Source organism: Platalea leucorodia (genome assembly GCF_965183815.1).
Source record: "Platalea leucorodia genome assembly, chromosome: Z".
NCBI classification, from domain to species: Eukaryota; Metazoa; Chordata; class Aves; order Pelecaniformes; family Threskiornithidae; genus Platalea; species Platalea leucorodia.
Window position 1 is genome coordinate 32,399,228 of NC_138858.1, and position 22,036 is coordinate 32,421,263.

General features: G+C 38.5%; 1 protein-coding gene across 1 annotated transcript in view; it reads left to right on the top strand.

The window, feature by feature from the left end:
* Positions 1–22,036, top strand: part of KDM4C (lysine demethylase 4C) — a gene marked incomplete at its 3' end in the record, with an annotated part of 291,227 nt that overhangs the window by 211,135 nt on the left and 58,056 nt on the right. Inside the window, exon 17 of the mRNA XM_082335703.1 lies at positions 833–941. Coding sequence (XP_082191829.1) covers positions 833–941 — 109 coding nt within the window. The remainder of the gene's footprint in view (positions 1–832; positions 942–22,036) is intronic.

The window sequence follows — 22,036 nt, forward strand, 5'->3', positions numbered from 1 at the left end:
AAGTTACTCCCAGGGAGATTCCGATTGGACACGAGAGGTAAATCTTTCACAATGAGAACAGGCAATCATTGGAATAATCTCCCCAGGGAAGTGGTTGACTCCCCTATGCTGAACACATTTAAGACTCAGCTGGACATGGTGCTGGGCCATCTCGTCTAGATTGTGCTAGAAAGGTTGGACCAGATGATCCTTGAGGTTCCTTCCAACCTGGTATTCTGTGATTCTATGATTCTATGATCTGGTAAGCTTCCTAAAGTTGCACCGAAGTCTTAAATGTAGCACTGGTGCTAGGCACTTGACAGGTACTTTCACTGCTGAAGGAGACAGAGTTCATGTTGGCCATTACAATGATAACCTGATCAGTTTGCTGCTTCTATGCCTTTGTGTCTGTAAACAGAAGGTCTTGATAGTATGCTTCGATTTATGCTTTGATAGATGTATGACTGATTGTGATCATGTGTGTTGCCTAAGAATAGTTACTCAAGTCTGAGTAATGTTAATTCAGAATACTGTAGGTGCTAAATTGCACATGAATCAAATAGCATGGTCTTTACATATGCACCTGGATAGCACTTAATAAATTGAATGTGAAAGATGCTTAAAAAAGTGTTGCAGTACCACTACCGCAAAGTGGTATTGTTGTAAGGTTTGTTAAATATACTTCAAAGATGCTTAGAAAATTCTAATAAGGAAGTATCTAGAGATAGTTGTCTTTAAAAAACAAAAACAAAACAAAACAAAAAAAACCCACACAGCAAGTAATGAAACATCTTAAACACTTGTATTTCTATGGGGTTTTTTGGTGGTATTCTTGACTTGCCACTTTTCACAGGTGGGCACATGTAATATGTGCAATTGCCATACCAGAAGTCAGATTTGGTAATGTCGCAGAACGTACACCGATAGACACTAGCAGAATACCTTTGCAAAGATTAAAATTGGTGAGTACTACATTCATATATGCTTCGTATATTCTTTGCTATTAAGGTGTTCGAATATTTGAAATGTATTAAAAGTCTGAATTGTGATGATTATTGCCAGGTACAGAACAGTAAACTATGTTTAAGGTAAGGAATAAATAACCAGGGTTTTATCAAGATGGCTTTTTGACATATAATGGCAATTCATTAATACTATTAACAGCCTTTGGTATTTTATTAAAAGAAGTTCGAACCTGCCCTCCCCCAAAAGAAGAATAATGAATTTGACCAGTATTCAATGCGAAAGTTTCAGTTTTGGAACTCTGTTGGTGATGAAAGTGTTGAAATCCAAACAGACTGGGAAAAATCACACAGTACATGTTTGTGAATGTACTTTTTTTAATGTATTTTTGCCTCAAGTAACTATGTATGAAGGTAAAATGATGTATGATCTGTTTGTTACGTGGTATCTCTACCATCTGGAAGTTGAAAACTGTGCACAAAACAGTTCACACGTTATATTGGATGAAAAAAACCCTGTTTCCTGAGGAATTTCAAAAGCTGGTGGAAAACATAAATAAAAGCATATCAGCTACTAACAGTTGCACCCTGTGTTACATCTAGAATAACAGTGTCATTCAAGAAGGTTGATGTACACAAGCAGAAGATATGCATAAGTGCAACATAAGAATATTTTCCTTGCTGTGTTACATGAGAATTATTTAGTTTGTCAGTGTGTGCATCACTGTGATGTCATCCGATAGAAAGAAAGTGATTAGCGGCCCATTCAAAATCTTAGGGAAGAGATACCATCAGTTTTCTGGATCTGCCCCATACTATTTCCAAAGTCGTTCTTGGTCTACCTGACCTTGTACTTGCTCATTTTGAACTATTAATCTTTTCATTTCATTTTCATTTAATTTAATTTTGTTTAATTTCATTTCATTCCATTGACTATTTTTTGTGTTTTCTAGCTGTATTTCTAAATGTGGAGATACACCTTTGAGTGGTTTAAATTGATAGCCTGTCCTTGAAATGGTAATCCATTCTAAATTTTTGTTCAAAATTTTAAATTTTTTTTTCACATGTCCTTTTAAAAATAATGTAAAACACATTTCTGAAGAGTATATATAACTTCTTATAAAAAATTTTCTTCCCAATCTGAAAATAAAACCAGTAGAAGCACTGAGAATTAATTTAATATGTTCATTCTTATTTTTTGAAGATCTTAAATAGTCACAGAGACGTCTGGTTGGAGATTATTAATCCAGGCATTGAAAACACAGAAATTTTTAATTTAACAGATGTTGAAATTCCTTCTCTGGGCTGTCCATGACTTGAACTGTATAAGAGTAACAGGAGCCTTTTGGAGAAGGATTGAATTAATTTTAAGTTATTGATTATGAAGGTATGGAGCCAAACTTTGTGAAGTTACATGATTTACAATTCCTAGGTCATTTCTGCTGAACATGAAGCAATTATGTTAATCAGTTATTTATAACTGAGAGCTTTTTCTTCTATTCTTTCCTTAAGTTGGTAGAAGATTGCTTATAGCCTTAGTGCTTTTTCAGTTGTTGAAGCTTCCTTCAATGTAAAATGACATTGAAGCACTACAGATGGTATTAAGCTGTATATACCCTTTTGGTCTCCTGTGAGTCCCTGAATGTTTAGAAATATAGTGCTTGCTTTCTTTAACACTGTTTTTTAAAGTAAAAGGGTTTGTGTATTTCAGTGGAATGAATGTTGTGATGAAGGAACTCAGCTGAATACAATAAAAATGAGAGGCAGGGTACTTTATAACAGCCGTAAAAGTAATATTGCTGCAGGTAGTGGACAGCCTTACTGTGAGGGAAGGAAGCACTATAATCCTGGCTTGGCTCATTAAATCTTAGTTTTCCAAGACTTAGTTTCTGACATTGAATTTATAATGAAATAGCTAGGCTTGTACTAATTTAAGGGAAGTAGGCAGTTTGACCATTTCAAAAGGCTCTGTAATGATTTAATGTCAGTAGACCAATAAAAGACTGCTCCTTGGGTAAAGGAGCAGAGAGAAAAATCGGCTCTAAAACCACCAGCAGTCTGTCTGCTTCTAAATTTTGGCTTTTGTTGCAAATAAGTTGCTGTATCTGATGGTTTTACTCTGCTCTGTTTCACAGTGAATACCCTAGCTAAGTGTCCTGAATAACATTGTAGTATTCTGTATTTAAAAAAAAAAAAAAAACTTTAAAAAAAACATATTAGATGGAATTGCATGGATACTTTATATTTTCTCTAAAGCCTGTGTATTAGATACTTTTTATAAATTATTTCTCTTGTTTCCTGTAGGAAACATGGGGTTCCTGCTTCTCTAAAGAGGTTGCTGTCAATAACCTTCTGAATATATGCCACATCATGCTCCTATCAAATGTGATCCTTATGTTTGTGTTCATTTCCTGACTGTTGATGCTACAAAATAACAATTATGCTCTCATACCCACTGACATTGGGTTCTTTACCACTGAGGAACCCCAGGAATTATATCCAAATTAATTCTGTTTCTTTCTCTAGGAATTCCTGTCCCTTCTTCTCCCCACTTGGCCCCACTTCCATTCTTGTCTTTCATTCTTCTCCATTATCGTATACTCTGTACTTCAGAGTAGACAGCTGATACCATCTGTCTTGCTGTTAACTTCTGTAAAAGCATACTGAGTGATTCACACTTTGACGTTAGCTCTGGGAATCTGTGAGCAATTGATTCGGACCAGTTTTCCCCTTTGAAATTGTAGGGATTGCCAATACTGCTCTTCAGCAGCCAATTCCTGCTTCACAGCTATCCTATTTGTTAGGTTAAGGCTATCTTTGTTCATCACTCTCCATCATTCAAAGCCAGAGAGTGTTCATTGTATAAGCAAAGGCAAGTTTTATACATTGTTTGTTGATATTGAGCCTTCATAAGCAATAAATTTTTTAAAAATACATTTTTTGCCTATCTTTATAATGCTCTTTATGTTAAAGCTTGGGATAGCTAATAAATGTGGGCTGTCCTACTATGCCATCTCTCCTTTACAAAATTTGGGATGTGTTTTTTTGGATCTTTTTAAATGAGCAGAAAACAACAGAAAACAAATATAAAAGGATAGATTACATTCTAGCATGCAGCCATACCAGAACTAGATCTTACAATATAGGAGCAAATAGTTCTAGTCGTTTTAAACATTTCTCTTTCTATCCTCTTCTCTCTCTTTCTCCCTCCCCTCCTTCTTTCCTCTTTCCCCCCTTCACGTGTCTCTCTCTCTGAAATAGTAAGAAACCCAAATAAGCAGAACATCTACAGTTTGCAGAGATCTGTAGAGGCTGAGCTGACATTTTCTTTAGTGTAGCATCTACAAAGGAATATCAAAGGAAATAAAAAGTCAATGTTTTATTTTTGACAAATAACATCTGTGCAAACATAAACATATTGGTAGGCTGTTTTTTATTGCTTAGCTAGTATGTATACTGATTGCAGTTAAATAGTTTTAATTCACTAGACATTTTGGGTTGGAATCAGTGTGTTTCCTGTCAATCTTTCCATTATTAAATATTCAGCATATATAATTTCTTCCAGAGTAAAAATCAATATTTGTATTATGCTTACAGTAGCTTATAACTTTAAAATTGTTCTATGCAACTGTTTCATGTTTGCAAGTTAGTGGTTTTTTATAGAAAATGTTTTCATATTTCCCTAGCTTTTTTTAATGAGTTACGTGCCATTTACATGACAATGAAATGTTCATTAAAAATTAATTATCTCAAAAATTATTCCTTAATGCTAGTGGATGAAAACAGTCTAAATCAATACTAATAGAAGATTTTGGTGCTTTGTCTTTCATAGGGGAACATGAAAGAAAAGAATGTGATACATTCTGTGTTGAAATAAAACAGGTTGTATCATCACTTAGCTTTGAGGGGTGTACACCCATGACGTCGATGGACTCTGGTTGACTTTTCATGTGAAAGCAAAAGGCCTCCCAGGCAACCTCAGTGTAGAGAGTATCCCACAAAGACACTATAATCTGTAGTTTCTCTACTTTACCTCTCTGTGACTATACTTTTTCTCTTTTTTTGAAACTTACATGAATGGGAAAAAGAGATTGTCCTGGTCTGTTTTTTCAGAGGGTCAGGCTTTCTTCCTTCATTTTAGACTCAGCCTGGATGGTCACATCCATCAGACACTTTGAGTTCCAATAGCTATATGGAATGACAATTTGTGATTATCAAGCTACAAAACAAATATGTTGAATTCAGATGTTTATGCACAGGTTCTAAAATTAAATGTCTGGAGGGATATACCTTACCATATCACACATTTTAAAACAATATTTTACATAAACTACAGTATGCTAGCTGCTTTACAGACACTTAGTTCAGATGGTCTCTGTTCCAGGGGTCTCCAAGTTTAACAGCAGACATACGAGCAAGCATGAAAAGACAGGAAATACACAAATGCTAACTTAAATACTGTTTAATCACAGTGCAAATGTTAGGAGCAGATAAAAGGGAGGCAAAGTTGGTGAGAAGTGATGGTATGGAGGGGGACCAAACGAAACTTGTCTAAAAGTATATGCAGAGTTTCAGCTGGTGACAATTTCGAACGAGTGTGTGATTTGGAGGAGAGTTTATGCCATGAGTGAGTGTGGTGTCAGCTTCCATCCCGACACAGCTTAACAGCATCTAACAGTTTACCCAAAGCAGAGAAAGCTTAAGTTTCTAGCTGAGTTTATCTTTATTTATTTAATTTATTTATTTTATTTTTGCCTTGTTTCATTTGTCCTTAAGTCTCCAAGGGAAGCTTGGGTGTAAACTCCTGCTTTTGAAAACCTGTTTTGCTTGACTACTTATATGTATGAGGCTTTGTGTCGTAGAAAACGGGCTGTGGATTCCTGCATGTGTCAAAGTCAATGATAAAACTCCATTTTACTTTGGGAAGGGAAAAGCTTTTCCCCAAGTACCTAGATAGACTCTGCTTTCAAAAGAATGCTAATTACTCAGCTCTCATTATAAGTATGAACTATAGCTGCATGAAAAAGTCTGTGGAGATGAAAAAATCAGACTGACCTCTCAAACCTCTCAAACTCAGCCTTTAAAAAGCCTTTAAAAGGAAGAATAAGTACTCTCTTGTCTGTCATTCTATTTTAATAAAACATAGGACTTAAAAATAGAATTAAATATAAGCACTTACTATTATATGGCCAAGGAATCCAAGCCAACAGGAGTATTGAGCCTAGTGTCATTTACCCTTGTCAGACATGTGACTTATAATGAACAGTAGGCATTGTAAATGAGAGCGTTTAAATGTTTCATGTGTTACAAAAGAAACATCTAAATAGAATCATTAGCATCTGTTCCTAAACCTATATTTTTAAGATGGCAACTCTAAAATCATGTTTTGAATAGAATAGTTATCAACTCAATAGCAAAATACATTATATGCTTTTGATATTTTCGGTGTTTTAAAATGCTTGGGTATTGGATTGACTTTGTCCTTATAGGCAGTCACTGCAATGCTGTACTGAAATATGCACATAAGATGCCTTTGTTTCTTTATCTGTAGAGTTTCCTATTATTTTTACATTTGAAATCCTATTTCTCCAACAAAATAGAGGTAGAAAATGAGTTTTGGAATAGCTGAAGTTGCCCTGAAGCTTTTGATGACCTCAAATTTGTATTTGACAAGTGAACCGAGTATAAGCACAAGTGTACTCTGAGTGAGGAACATTATTTTGAAAAGAAATTTACACTGTGATGATGACTGATCTACAAGCCTTTCAGTATCTGGCTGAAGACGTAAAGTTCTTTTTAGAAGCCTATACACTTGAAAATTTGCACCTGAAGGCAAATAATAGTGAGCTTGAAAGCCAAAGATTATAGTTTTGAAAGGTACATCAATTCTGAAAATACAGAGGTTTCTCTGTGGTATGCCACTGAAGAATGGAATCAAAGCGAAAATGTGTATAAGCTTTTAAAAGAACAAGCAAATATTCTTCGGCCTGCCATTCTATTTTAATGATGTATGCAACCTAAAAAAGGATTAAAGACTTTTGGGGACACTGCTCATCTTCTGTGTTTTAATTTGTAATGAAATTCATTTGGTAAACTACAGTGGGGTAGCAGAACTATTGCAGCTGTGTTTCTTAAAGAGTAAAGAAACACTTGCAGTGATGTATACTAGTGTTGCTATGCATTTCTGGTAATACAAAGAGGTATTGATTACTTCTCAACGTTTCCAAAAATATTGCTGGAAGGACAATTGAGCAGAATCATTATACCATACATAAATTCACGCATTAACTAACTCATTGCACACATTCACAGGCAATGGGAGCAAAATAGACAGAAACCTCAAGACATATTTTAAAGCATTTCCAAATTGTTTTAAAACTGTTAATGAAATAGCTTTAAATGGCACACTTTTTGATTTTAAAAAAAGTTAAACTAAAAATGATGCAATAGTTGATTACTGCAATATATAATTCATTAAAAATGTAGTGACTCATTGCAATCATGTACAAAATATAATTTAGTGTACATGCTTTAGTCACAGCGTTCATAAGATTTTTAATAAGTATGTTAGAAGAATGTACGCTGCTGGCTGTATAGTACTTACTGTCAGAATAATTTGCTACAATGAGCAGATCCTATTGCAAACTGTCAAATTTGTATCTTGCAGTGGTACCATACTATTAAGTTTTATGAAAAATATGGAAAATGTTAGACATGCGTGACTATAGATAATGTCTGAAGACATGGACATGTCTGTAAGAATGAAAGCAGAGTGTTTAAAATGTTAACTAGTCCTCTGATTTTTTTTTTACTTGCAGAGGGGACTTTATGTGCAAGAAAATGGATTTTTCCTATAAGAATCCTTCAAAAGTTTTAAAGATCTGGATGATTAATAGTCCATAAAAAATGTGTAGGTCTGATAGAGTCAGGTCCATGTTTTGAAGTTCATCTCTGTCTATACAATATGTATTTGTGTACAGGAGAGGTCATGTCTGTGGTTTTTTTTGTGTCCACACAGAAATGGACAGTAATGCAACAAGTGTATGAGAAAGGTAACTCATAAGTTAAACAAGTATATGTCCAGAGGTGAATGTCATTGAAGAGCTAAATTAAATACTGAGGTTTGAACTGAACAGTAAGGTTGACAGTGAAGAATCATTTCATTTCATAGATAATATTCTACATTGTCAAGCATGGAGTAACTCTCTGAGCTCTAATAATTTGATGAGAGCAAAGTAGCAACTGAATAACATGAGGATTATGAGTTATCTAAATGGTTTTACTTTGTATCAGTAAAAAAAATTATTTTTATAACATTCTAAATTTAAAAAAAATATAAAATTGCTGGATTTATTTACTTTTATTTTGGCTTATGTTTATTTAAATCTCCTATAAAGCTTTTAGAAGTGCTTACATGCTTGAAAGATCAGAGCCCACTTTAAAATATTATTTGAGTATTTGGGGACAATAATACTTTTTACCCAAAAGAGCAAAAGGGCTTGTGATTGTATTTCATATCAAAGCTTAATTTTTTTACTGGTATTCATTTCAAAGATCTTCTAATTGGACCAATAAAGTAGCAGACCCTATCAGGATCTCCTTCTACAGTTATTCATCTGAACTTTGCATACACTGTAATATTTGATAAGTCACTTTATGCCTTAGTTTACCTTTCTGTTTGTCAATACTGGTGTCACTATGTTGCTGAGAAAAATATTGCCTAATATCTGTGTAAGATTTTGAAAATACAATGTTCTATGAAGTTGTTAAGAGTTACTTTATGTCCCCAGGAATACTAATGATGGGTGCTGGTGGACACTGGATTTATTTATGAATTAACATTTCGACTGTGGATTTTCTGAACCTTAATTTTTTATTTTAATTGCATATAAAAATCTTCTGTAGAAAGGCATTTTATTTAGAAAATGATACATCATATGTAAGGGAAAAATAAAAGTGTGAGAATTAAAACAGCTAGAAAAGGGACAGAAACATGTCTGCTAATGTAAATGTAGTAACTAGCAAGGATTAAATGTGTTGAGTGTATGCAGAATTTAAGTAATGTTTTAGAAAACTGGGAGACAGAAAATTGACACCAGGATTGTATCTGTAAGAAAAGAATTTGGAGATGGTATAATCCAGGAAAGCTTACCTCTGACCACCACATGCATAAGGTATAGAGGCAGTTTTATTGGTTTTGGTTTTGTTGTTGCTTGTGTTGTTTTTACAGTGATTGAATACACATCAAATCAAGGTATTTTTAAATTTAAATGTAAAAGAGAAAAAATTTCTTCCATAATCTTGTATCATTCTGTGTCCAGGGTAAGCTATTTTAAACTGGAGCATCACTGCAATTATTACCAGTTTGATTTACGAGACCATAAAGATGTATTGTTCAATCTTCTAGAAATGTACCTTTTTATTATCCATAAGTCTTAGGCAGTTTTGAATAAATTTTGCTGTGCTATTGAGTATATACACATTACATATATTTTAAAAAACCAGCACTCCTCACCAACATCAGTGGGTGCTTATATATCACTCCATTATACTTTTATTCCTTTAAAGTCGCCACTGTTTTAGGTCCTCTAGAATCATAGAATGGTTTGAGTTGGACAGGACCTTTAAAGATCATCTAGTCCAACCCCCTGCCATAGGCAGGGACATCTTTCAATAGATGAGGTTGCTCAAAGCCCTGTCCAGCCTGGCCTTGAACACCAGCCATGAGGCATCCACAACTTCTCTGGGTAACCTGTTCCAGTATCATACCATGCTCATTGTAAAAAAAGTCTTTCTTATATCCAGTCTAAATCTACCCTCTTTCCATTTAAAACTGTTGCTCCTTGTCCTGTCCCTACAGGCCCTGGTAAAAAGTCTTTCCCTGTGTTTCTTATAAGCCCCCTTTAAGTATTGAAAGGTCTCCCTGGAGCCTTCTCTTCTGCAGGCTGAACAACCTCAACCCTTGCAGCCGTTCTTCATAGAAGAGATGTTTCATCCCTCCGATAATTTTTGTCTTAGACCCGCTATAACAGGTCCATGTCTTTCTTGTGGTGGGGACCCCAGAGCTGGATGCAATACTCCAGCTGGGAGTACTCTTACGAGAGTGGAGTAGAGGGGGAGAATTCCCTTCCTCGACCTGCTGGCCATGCTGCTGTTTTTTATACAGCCCAGAATATGATTGGTTTTCTGGGCTGCAAGCACACATTGCTGGCTTGTGCCCAATTTTTTATCCACCACTACCTCAAGTCCTTCTCTGCAGGGCTGCTCTCAATCTGTTCATCCCCCAGTCTATATCGATACCCCTACCCAGGTGCAGGACCTTCCACTTGGCCTTGTTGAACTTCATGAGGTTCACATAGGCCTGCTTCTCAAGCTTGTCCAGGTGCCTCTGGATGGCATCCCTTCTCTCTAGCATATCAGCTGCACCATTCAGCTTGGTGTCATCTGCAAACTTGTTGAGGGTCCACTCAATCCCACTATCTGTGCCATGGAAGAAGATATTAAGTAGTACTGGTCCCAGTATGGACCCTTGAGGGACACTACTAGTTTCCACTTGGACATTGCGCCATTGACTGTAACTCACTATGGATGTGGCATCCAACCAGTTCCTTATCCATCTAATAGACCATCCATCAAACCCATATCTCTACAATTTAGCAGCAAGAAGGTTGTGGGGGAGCGTATCAAAGGCCTTACAGAAGTCCAGGTAGGTGACATCCGTAGTTCTTCCCTTGTCCACTGATGCAGTCAGTCCAGTGTTAGTGAAGGCCACTTGATTAGTCAGACATGATTTGCCCTTGCTGAAGCCATGTTGTCTGTCTTTAATCACCTCCCTGTCTTCCATATGTTTCAACATAACTTCCAGGAGTCTCTGTTCTCTGATCTCACTGGGCACTAAGGTGAGGTTGACACGTCGGTAATTGCCAGGGTCCTCCTTTGTACCCTTTTTAAAAATGAGTGCAATGTTTCCCTTTTTCTAGTCACCGGGGACTATCCCTGACTGCCATGACTTTTCAAATATGATGGAGAGTGGCTTGGCAACTACATCAGCCAATTCCCTCAGGACTCTGGGATGCATCTCATTGGGTCCCAGGGACTTGCCTATCTTCGTGTTCCTTGGATGGTCTCAAACCTGATCTTCTCTTACAGTGGGAGGGAGTTCATTCCCCCAGTGCCTGCCTTGAAGTTCAGGGACTTGAGAGATGTGGGAAGAGTGATTACCAGTGAAAACTGAGGCAAAAATAGTTGTTGAATGCCTCAGCCATCTCTGTGTATGTTGTCACTAGTTCTGTCTCATTTATAGGGGGGGAGGGTACATTTTCTTTAATCTTCCTTTTCTCACCAACATACCTGTAGAAGACAATCTTTATTATTCTTTGCATCCCTTGCCAAACTGGGCCCCAACTGTGCCTTAGCTTTCCTCATCCTATCCCTACACATCCATGCAGTGCCCCTATATTCTTCCCATGATACATGTCCTTGGTTGCACTGTCTGTACATTTCTTTCTTATGCTGTAATTTGATCAGGAGGTCCTTACTCAGCAATGCTGGTGTTCTGCACTCCTTGCCTAATTGCTCACACATGGGAATCCAGAGCTCTTGGGCTCTAAGAAAAATGTCCTTAAAGATCTGCCAGCTCTCTTCTGCTCCTTTACCCCTGAGGGCAGTTTCCCAGGGGGTCCCATCCTGTAATTCGCTGAACAACTGAAAGTTCACTTCCTGAAATTCAAGGTCTTGACTTTTCACCTGGCCCATATCCCTCCAGACTGATTTTCACCAGGGCATTATCATTGCAGACCAGGCTACCACCAATCTTTCCCTCTGTAATTAGTTCACCTGTCTTGGTAAGCAACAGGTCCAGTAACGCTTCTCCTCTGGCTGGGCTGTCAATCACCTTGATTAAGAAATTAACCTTGATGTTCTCCAAGAGTCTCCTGGACTGCTTACAGCTTGCTGTGCTGCTTTTCCAGCAGATGTAAGGGTGACTGAAGTCCCACAGCTGGATCAGAGCCTGTGAGCATGATGCTTCCTGTAGTTGAAGTAAGAACACTTTGTCAACAGGGTTCTCGATTGGGTGGTGGATAGTAAGTGCCAACCATGAGGTTTCCTTTGTTGGCTTGGCCCCTGATTTTTACCTCTAAGGTCTTAACCTGTTCAAAGACAGCTCTGTGCAGTCAATCAGTTTTTTTACATAGAGCGCGACCCCTCCACCCCTCCTTCCTTGCCTGTCCCTCCTGAACAGTTTATAGCCATTGATTGCAGCGCTCCAGTCATGTGATTTGTCCCACCAAGTTTCAGTGATAGCGATTAGATCATAGCTTTCCAGCTGTGCAGTCGCTTCCAGCTCCTCCTGCTTGTTACTTATGCTACATCCTGTTTTATGGATTGGGTGTTTTTTAAGGATAGAATGATGAGTAATTGCTAAATTAATTATTTGGACATAATTGGTAATAGTTGGAAACTCAGTCCAGTGAGAATGTTTAGCTTTCAGAGGTTATGTTTAGATTTTTAGTACTTTAAGCCACTTCTTTCCTGTCATTTTCATGTTTAAAGTTCTGTGCCACAAGGCATTGCTGTGGCGATGCTTGGAATATTATTGTCAGAGCTGTTTCCTGAAGTGAAAAAGGTCCAGTTCAGGTTATAAGCTTGAGAACCTGTTTACGTGAACAGATACTAGTTTTCCTTTAGGAAGCTAACTGCTATTTGAAATAATATTTGTAAGGAGCTGCTGAAGAAAGTAATAAGTTGTGTTGAGCAGCAGATTCTGGCATTTGAAGTAACTCAAGTTAATGTTCATTTTAAAGAGCAAAGAATGATTGCTGAACTGCTGCCAGGGGTTACCTTTTTCCATGAGCTGATGTAGCTCTTTGTGAGCTTTCTGTATATGCAGTTTCCAAGAAAAAGGATGAGGTATCTGTTTTAGATAAATTTTATTACCAGAAAAATGGCACATTCTTTTCAACAGTAGTGGTTTATCTTGCCTTTGTTTACAGTGTGGCTCTTTTGACAGTCATTTATTTGATCCTACTGTTTTGTTTTGCATCCCATTGTTATCAGAAGAAGGTATGCTCTCTTAGATAGCCACAGCGTGAACTATAGATGAGTGTCTTAAATTACCCCAAACGACAGAGAACAACATTTTGTCTCTGGAGGAGTGGCATATTTTCTGCTATATACATAGTGGTGTGAGATCATCTGCTAGGCACATCCAGTATGTTTAACTGTGTGGTCTTCAGGAATGGCTGTACGTTGTTTTCATTACCAGCAAGCATTACATCTGTCTTGTCAGCTCTGAACTTAAGCAGCTTACTTATTCCTTGCACCTTATCACAGCAGGGCACTTGGCAAGCTGAGAGACTACACTGTCCGAGTCTGACAAATATAAGTCATAAAGCGATGTCAACATCGTAATGATGGCACTGCAGCCTGCATCATCTTCCAGTTTCTCCAGTAGCCTATATGTTACAGAGTGACACTGTATGACAGAAAGTTCTGTCGATGGACAGCCCGTGTTACTGTCTTTTTTAAGCAGAGAAGGTGGGGTGTCCAAAGGTGCCATAACAAAATCACACATAGATTGGTGTGAAGTTCATTAAGTGAGTAATGAATATGTTAACTTCATATTGCGTAAAATTTAACTTTGTGAAACTGGGCGGATATAAGGGTATGTGAACGCAAGTAGAGGCTGTGGAAAATATTCTAAACTGGGTTTGAAAAATTAGATATTCCTCTGCTTTTTTGGACACCAGAGCAGTAGTAGTAGATGAATTCTTGTGCAAGTGTAACACAACAGGGCTGTAAATAAAGAAGCCATTGCAAATAGAATATTTGTTCTAAAGACCTTCTTATCCTGCAGAAGAATTAATACACATGAACCTTTAGTCTTTTGCATGGTGTCTTATGTTTGTCATCCCTTTAATAGAATTGTAGCTGTCTACCTTATCTTTCAATGTTAAGGCAACATGTTAGCCATAGAAATGATGGCTGGAGGGAGTGGAACAAATAGAATTATTCATATTTCCTGATTCTGTATGATACTCAGCTAGCCATCTGGTCTATAGCTTTTTGGTTTTCTTCTGCAATATTAAATATCAATTCCTTATTGACAGAGGAACTAGAGTCTTGCAGCTAGGCAGCACTTACGTGATTTTGGAGAACTTCCAGATCTCTTTTGAGTAATAAGCCTCGACTTATATTGTCCTTTGATTGGGAGCCTTTTGCTTTTAGATCATCGTGGAAAAGTATTACTCTCTCTTGTGAGAGTTATTTTCTTTTTATAACTGAAATCTATTTGCTGGCTAATTAATTTTGCTGCTATAACGCAACTTGTAGTGTAGGTTTATCCTAGTCAGAGCTGTCTAAAATGTGCATTTTTCAGTTCAGCTTCATAGTTTTAAAACACCCCATCTATCTGAAAAATACTGTGGTCACTGTGAAAGTTGCCTTTGAGATAACTATCAGGCAAGTCTCTTTTACCCTTCAGAATTTTCTGTTTGAAATAATCCCATCTACTTCTTTAACTAATCATGGTAGAAATTATCTCATTGTAGGAGCAGAAATTGGATAGCTTTTAAATAGAAATTGAAAATTTGCAACTCTCTGCTGGATGTGCCTTGTTAAGTTCATGTAAAACTTTATGCTTGTATGAGCTAAAAGTTTACCGAAAGTGTCACAGAAAAGATCTGCTATCCCTTAGTTTTACTTTGAGTGTTCATTTTTCCACATGTAAGCACACACGTACTTAGTTGCGTTGCTTTTATATGCATATATATGTACATGCACACACACATTCCTATACATATGCAGTTATTCCTATACATATGCAGGCTTTTAGAAGAAGGGAAGCTTAAGAAAATCAAATTCCGTTGATACAAGCATTTGTCCAACTCAGAGGTGGAACTATTTTATATATATTTACACTATTCTTTGTATTTCTTTTGGAGACTTAACAGAATATGTGAAGCTAGAAAGATTTGACTCATCTGTTCTTTTTGCACAGAGATTGAATGTCTGAATGATCCAGAGTCATTTTTTGATCTCAGTAACTTCTTTTTTTTCTGTGGTGAGAATATAGAATTTTTGCTCCAGAGAGTTTATGGTAACTGTTGTCTAATTTCCATGCTTCTACCATTTAATTTCAAGATTTTTTTTTTTCCCCGCCTCTGATCAGGTTAGTGATTTGAGATGTCCTAACTTTCCATTCTGTTTTAAATCCCTTCATTATGACATAACCTACTATCATAAACTCATTTATACAAAGGTACTTCAAGCTTCTGTCTTCAGGATTTGTAGCTCTTTTTCTTCATCTCAGAGAAATGAGATTCTGCATTTGTAAAAGGCAGAAGGGCTTTGGTCACTAGCTAGCACTTTCACAGATTTGCTGTTGACTGGAAAAATGCACAAAAAGCTATTTAAGAGCTCAGTTGTTTTTATACATTTTAACATAAATATGCAGCACAGAATTTATTCCATATATATTATATATCTTTTTGATTCCTGCTCTTCAGCAGTATTGTAGATTTTATTAAAACATATGTACATATATAAAAAAATCTCTTGAATATACCAGTGCGGATTTTTTTATTAGAGAGAATATATATGACTACTCATAAATGGATGCTTGTTTTACTTAAATGATTGTTTCCAATGCTAATGACAGCAGAAGAGATAAGACAGCCAGCAGGTTTTTTGCTACTGCATTACTGTATTGTTTTACTCTAACTGAATGACACAAACTTACCACACTTTTTTTCAGTTATTGTAGTTTAGTATTTTGGGAGCTATATTTCAGCCAGTTTGGGTGACAACACTGAAGAATATAGGAAGGTTGAAAGGATCCCTGATGTGTTACTTCGAAGCAGCAATAAACACTGCGAATGATTATTCACGGTGTGGTATTTGCAGCTATTATTTTTAAAGGCTTTCATTCCTTGTTTGTTGAGTAATTGTGACTTGCATGCAAGCAGGTGTCAGAGGAGTACTTGCTGACCATTTTTATAATTCAGAGTTTTGTGCCATCCCAGACAGCTCCTACTAAATTACAAACATTTGTTCACGTATTGCCAAATTTATATGACTCAGCCCTGTTTCATAGTGATTTTCAAAATAAGTGGAAAAAAATGAAAGCATAGAGATTACAAGAGCAGGTAAGCAGCATAGAAATAAGGGAAATATATTAGATATTTATCCCTTGCTAACAGATTACTTTAAAAGAGAAAAATTAAGATCAAGATTCTTGTCAAGTTGAGCATGATGAAATGGTTAGCAAGCAGTCACTGGGATTATGGACTAGACTTGGTAAACTTTCAATATATCTCATCTGTAGGAAAGGAGGGTTGATATTGCAAACTGAATTTCTCACTTTTATTTTTTTTTTCTTTTATAAATTGAAGATTGGAAAGCAGGGATTGAGCCATCTCTCAATATGGAATCTTGAACTGTAGTGCGCTTTGTAAGCAAAGCAGCTAATGGCTAAATATTTTTGACCTTAATCATTATTGTTTGAAAGAAAAGAGAGAAAACTTTAAAGTTCAAGTGAACATTATATCTAAGCAAAAGGAAGAAGATGCATAACCTAAAGCTACTGAAAGGAATGATTACTGTCCATGTAGTTCATTTGGGTAGCGAGCTACATAATTTTTGAGTAGTTTAATTTCTAAAATTTTTTCCACAGTGCAGCAAAATCTGAGCGTAAAATGGCTATGCCAAAAATGTTTGAATTCTTAAATCAGCATCACAACATTTTAAAGTTTTAAATATTACTTAGTTTTGATAATGGAACTAGATGTACTTACATGTTCATAGATAATGCCTATGTATGTGCAGTAAATTGGATTTTCCATTGTAACTGTGAGAATAGTAGTAGAATTGGTAAAACGGGGATCTCATAGGTGATCTCCTTCTTGGCTTGCTATATTTGTCCAGCTGCTTGAAATTCAAACTTAGGGAGCACTGTGTACTGATCACACCTAAAGACCTATTTTTTTTATCCTTCTCAATAACATCTTTCTTTACCTAGTGTGTGTGATCACCTGTTAAACATAAGCTAGGTATATAAAACACAGTTATTTCTTCCTGAAGATTTTATTACTCAAAGTTGCTTATATATTGATGGCTGTCAACTGAATATCCATGAAAGAAACCAACCACTTCCTTTGCTCTGCATTTTGCGATTCTGCTATTGCATAATGCTATACCTGTATGATATAGGAGGTAGTCATTGCTTTCAAATTTTAATGAGCTGGAATTAAATTTTGTGTAAATATGGTAACCATTATGTTCCAGATAGTTCAAAGATATTTCAAAGATCCTTTCCTTTCAAATCAGTAAGATGATTTACTATTATACTAGACTAAGTGCTTGTATTACATTTTATTTTGGTGTAGATCTTTTGTCAGGTCTCTCATCATGGCATCAGAGAGCCTTTTAAGTAGTTATGAAAAAATGTGAATGATATCCACAGTATTTATACTATCTTACCTTTTCTCCAAGGGGTGAATATTCCAAGCATGTTGGTGTAGCAATTTTTTGCAGGTTATTTTTTTCCTTATTTTTAATTTTCTTTCTTTTTTTTTTTTTCTTTTTTTAAAGTGCAGGCATTCTGGCTTGTTTATATGAAATCAAGCTGAGAAAGACATGTTGACAGTACATGCTGTGTCCTGGGAGTGGATAGTGGTTAAGGTAGTAGGTGACCCTTAGTTGTTGAGTGAATTTATTCCAGTCTTAAGCTGATCCTCTAAAAGCTGTCTTCTGTGCTATCAGATTTGTTGTGGAAATTTCCACTACGCTTAGGTTTATGCAGCTGAGCTGAACTGACACTTTCCTCTGCTGACCCCTAGTCAGTGAAGTACTTTGGGTGGGAAGGCCTTAAACTTGTGTAGTTATTCTGTAGCGACCAGTTTAAAGAAGGAGGAATGATCATAGTGTACTTTTAGACATGTTTGAGAGCTTACCAACAGCTCACCTGAAGTTTTTTTGATTAATGTTTTTACTGAGAATAGGAACATTTACTAGAGGTCTGGGATTTTCTTTAGAGCTGTATAGATGCTTTATACTATGAAAAATTGTAGTGCTTCATGGAAATACGGAATTATTTTTAAAATTTGCACAAAGCATTAAAGCAAACCAAAATATTTTGTTTGAATTAAAATTTGATTTCATTTCTTTTACAAGCTTTTAAAAATTTAGAAAATTTAGGAAGTCTTAATTCTGGTGTGTTTTCGTTTTTTTGTTTGTTTGGTTTTTTTGTATTAGAAAGTTGATGTATTTCATTTAGGAAATATCAAAGTGGCAGGTGTCACTGCCAAAAGTAATCCTAGAAATTTTTTATTTTGTTTCCATGTCACTAGTTTCTGTTTCATAGAAACTTCTTTGTATGATTTAGATTTCTTCTGTTGCTTTGTTTCTGTTAGGGATTTAAAATTTCTCTGCTCTACTGTGCTAGTTTTGGCTGGGATAGAGAGTTAATTTTCTTCATAGTAGCTAGTATGGGGCTATGTTTTGGATTTGAGCTGGAAACAGCGTTGATAATACAGGGATGTTTTTGTTACTGCTGAGCAGTGCTCACACAGAATCAAGGCCTTTTCTGCTTCTCACACCACCCCACCAGCGAGTAGACTGGGGTTGCACAAGAAGCTGGGAGGGGACACAGCCAGGACAGCTGACCCCAACTGACCAAAAGGATAGTCCATACCATATGACATCATGCTCAGCATATAAAGCTGGGGGAAGGAGAAGGAAGAGGGAGGCATTCGGAGTTATGGTGTTTTGTCTTCCCAAGTAACCATTATGTGTGATGGAGCCCTGCTTTCATGCACATGGCTGAACACGTGCCTGCTGATGGGAAGTAGTGAATGAATTCCTTGTTTTGATTTGCTTGCACACAGAGCTTTTGCTTTACCTATTAAACTGTCTTTGTCTCAACCCATGAGTTTTCTCACTTCTACCCTTCTGATTCTCTCCTTCATCCCACTGGGAGGGAGTGAGCGAGTGGCTGTGTGGTACTTAGTTGGTGGCTGGGATTAAACCATGACTTCTTCCTAGGATTTGATTGGAAGGTCAGATTACTGCATTGAATAATCCTGAGATCCTTTAAAAACTGAAAAAGATGATGTTGCTAAGTAGAACAAATACAGTTTTATGTGTCCAGATATTTAACCATGAAGAAGGAATTATCTGAATTCTGTGTTTCTTAATTTGCAATTAAATTACTTCTTATCTAAACAGAAAGCTTCAAACTTTTCAAATATCTGCTTAATGGCAAATCTTGAGCAGCAAACTTGAAAAGGGAAAGACCCTATATACGCAAAGTGATAGTTTGTGGTTTTTAATGAAAAGTCTTATTACAGTGTTTGGTAAGTCAGTCACTGAGGTGAGTTGCTGTGGAGCTGGCCTCGTCTGCAGCCTGATCTTGGCGCACAGAGGGGTTTCCTGAGGCAGGGAAATGCCATGGCAACAGAGAGACCTGCCAGGAGCTGGCAGCTCCCACAATAGATGTTGGTGAGGCCTGGGCATTGCCAGAGAAACTGCGGCCACCTCCACACCTATACAAAGCAGCCTGGGGAGCGCGAGCGACCAGGGCGTGGCATGGCAGCTTGTGCTGCAGTTTGCATGGAAGTGCTTGCAGGAAGGGTGTCGTCACCTTACCAGTTCAAGAGGTGAGTTCAGTTGGTGCTCATCACCCTCCCAGAAGGACCTTAGCTATGGTGTCCACACAGCAGAAAGCTACATCCTCTGCTCTCACCAGACTGATGTGGCTACCCAGATGGAGCTCCCATGAAAATGTGCAGCCGTCCAGGTCGCGGGCTGCAGGACATGCCAGAGCCTTTCACTGGTAAGGGATGGCGGTAGTGAGAACAGCTGTGTGAGGTGTGAGCAGGTGGACGATCTGCTCAGCCTGGTGGCAGAGCTATGAGAGGAAGTAGAAAGGTTAAAGAGCATCAGGGGGTCTGAGAAAGAGACAGGCTGGCGGAACCATGCTCTGCCCTCCCTGAGACAGAAACAGGAACAGGCACCAGAAAAAATGCAAGATCAAGGGGATCCGGTATCCTCCCGCCGCCAGGCTGAAGGCAGTAACTTAAAGGAAAGGAGTGAATGGAGGCAAGTCCATGCTCGGGGTGGCAGGCAAACCCCCTCCTTGCCCACCTCACCTTCCCAGGTGCCTCTGTACAACAGGGATGAGGCTCTGGATGTGGAAGGCCAGTCAATCGATGTGGATGATGGTCCTTCTGTACCAGAGGTGTTGCCAAGGTCAGAAAGGCCTACCCCCCGTATCACGACCACCTCCACAAGGAAGAAAAGACAGGTTACAGTTGTACGTGACTCCCTTCTGAGAGGAATAGAGGGTCCAATGTGCCGGACAGACCCTCCTCTTAGGGAAGTCTGCTGCCTCCCTGGGGCCCGGGTTAAGGACATCGCTAGGAAACTTCCTAGACTGGTATGGCCCTTGGGCTATTACCCATTATTGCTCTTCCATTTGGGTGGCAATGAAGCAGCGATGTGTAGTCCAAGGGCAATCGAAAGTAACTGCAGGGCCTTGGGATGGTTGGTAAGGGAAGCTGGAGCACAGGTAATTTTTTGCCCTCTCCTTCCAGTTGCTGGCAGCGACATTGGAAGAAACAGACGGACCCAGTCTATTAATACATGGCTCCGTGGCTGGTGTCACCGCCACAGTTTTGGCATTTTCAATAATGGGATGGTCTACATGGCACCAGGCCTGCTGGTGTCAGATGGGGACCTTTCTCAAAGGGGGAAGAGGGTCTTTGCTCACGAGGTAGTGGGGCTCATTGACAGAGCTTGAAACTAGACTTGAAGGGGGAGGGGGATAATATCAGGCTTGCCAGTGGCAAGCTGTGGGATGACACACCAAGGTTAGAGGGACAGGGTGCTAGCGAGGGCCCTCAGCCTGTTGCTCTGAGACGTGCTGCCTACACTGCAGCACACCTGAAGTCTTACGGAGATGAGCCAGGGGCTCCTGAGGTAATAGGAGCCAACAGGAAAACACCAGTGAAGTAACTCAAAGGAATTAAGGGGTGTTCCTCTAAGAAGGTGACATGGCTGACAGCCCAGCTGAAGTGCCCCTACACCAATGCATGCAGTGTGGGCAACAAACGGGAGGAGCTGGAAGCCACCATGCTGCTAGAAAGCTGTGACCTAGTTGCCTTTACTGAAACTTGGTGGGACAAATCCCATGACTGCAGTGCAGCTATTGATGCACTCAGAAGGCTGTTCAGAAGGGACAGGTGAGGAAGGAGAGGCAGAGGGGTTGCCCTCTACATCAGGAAATGGATAGAGTGTGAAGAGCTGTCTCTGAAGAATAGCCACAAGCAGGTTGAAAGGTTATGGGTAAGACTGAGCCAACAAAGGGAACCTTGTGGTCAGTGTTTACTACAGGCCGCCTGATCAAGGAGAGCCTATTGATGAAGCCTTCTTACTGCAGCTACAGGAGGCATCATGCTCACGGTCTCTCATCCTACTGGGGGACTTCAACCACCTTGACTTCTGCTGGAAAAGTAGCATGGTGAGCTGTAGGCAATCCAGGAGTGCATTGCGGATAACTTCTCAAGCCAGGTAATAGACAGCCCTACCAGAGGGGATGCAGTACTGGATCTGGTGTTCACCAATGTAAGTGACCTCATTGGTGATGTCAGGATTGGAGGCAGCCTTGGCTGCTGTGATCGCGCACTGGTTGAGTTCACAGTCCGGAGATAAGGGTCGGGTGAAGAATATAGTCAGGACCCTGAATTTTAGGAAAGCAAACTTCCAGCTCTTCAAGGAGTTAATCAACAGGACTCCCTGGGAAACTGCCCTCAGGGACAAGGGAGCAGAACAGAGCTGGCAGATCTTTTAAGGATGCTTTCCACAGAGCACAAGAGCCCTCGATCCTGAGGTGTGAGAAAGCAGGAAAGGAAGACAAGAGACTGGCATGAGCAGAACAGAGCTGGCAGATCTTTAAGGGTGCTTTCCATAGAGTGCAAGAGCTCTTGATCCCCAGGTGTAAGAAATCAGGAAAGGAAGGCAAAAGACTGGCATGGCTGAATGGAGATCTGCCGGTCAAACTAACGGGCAAGAAGGAGACGCACAGGCAGTGGAAGCAG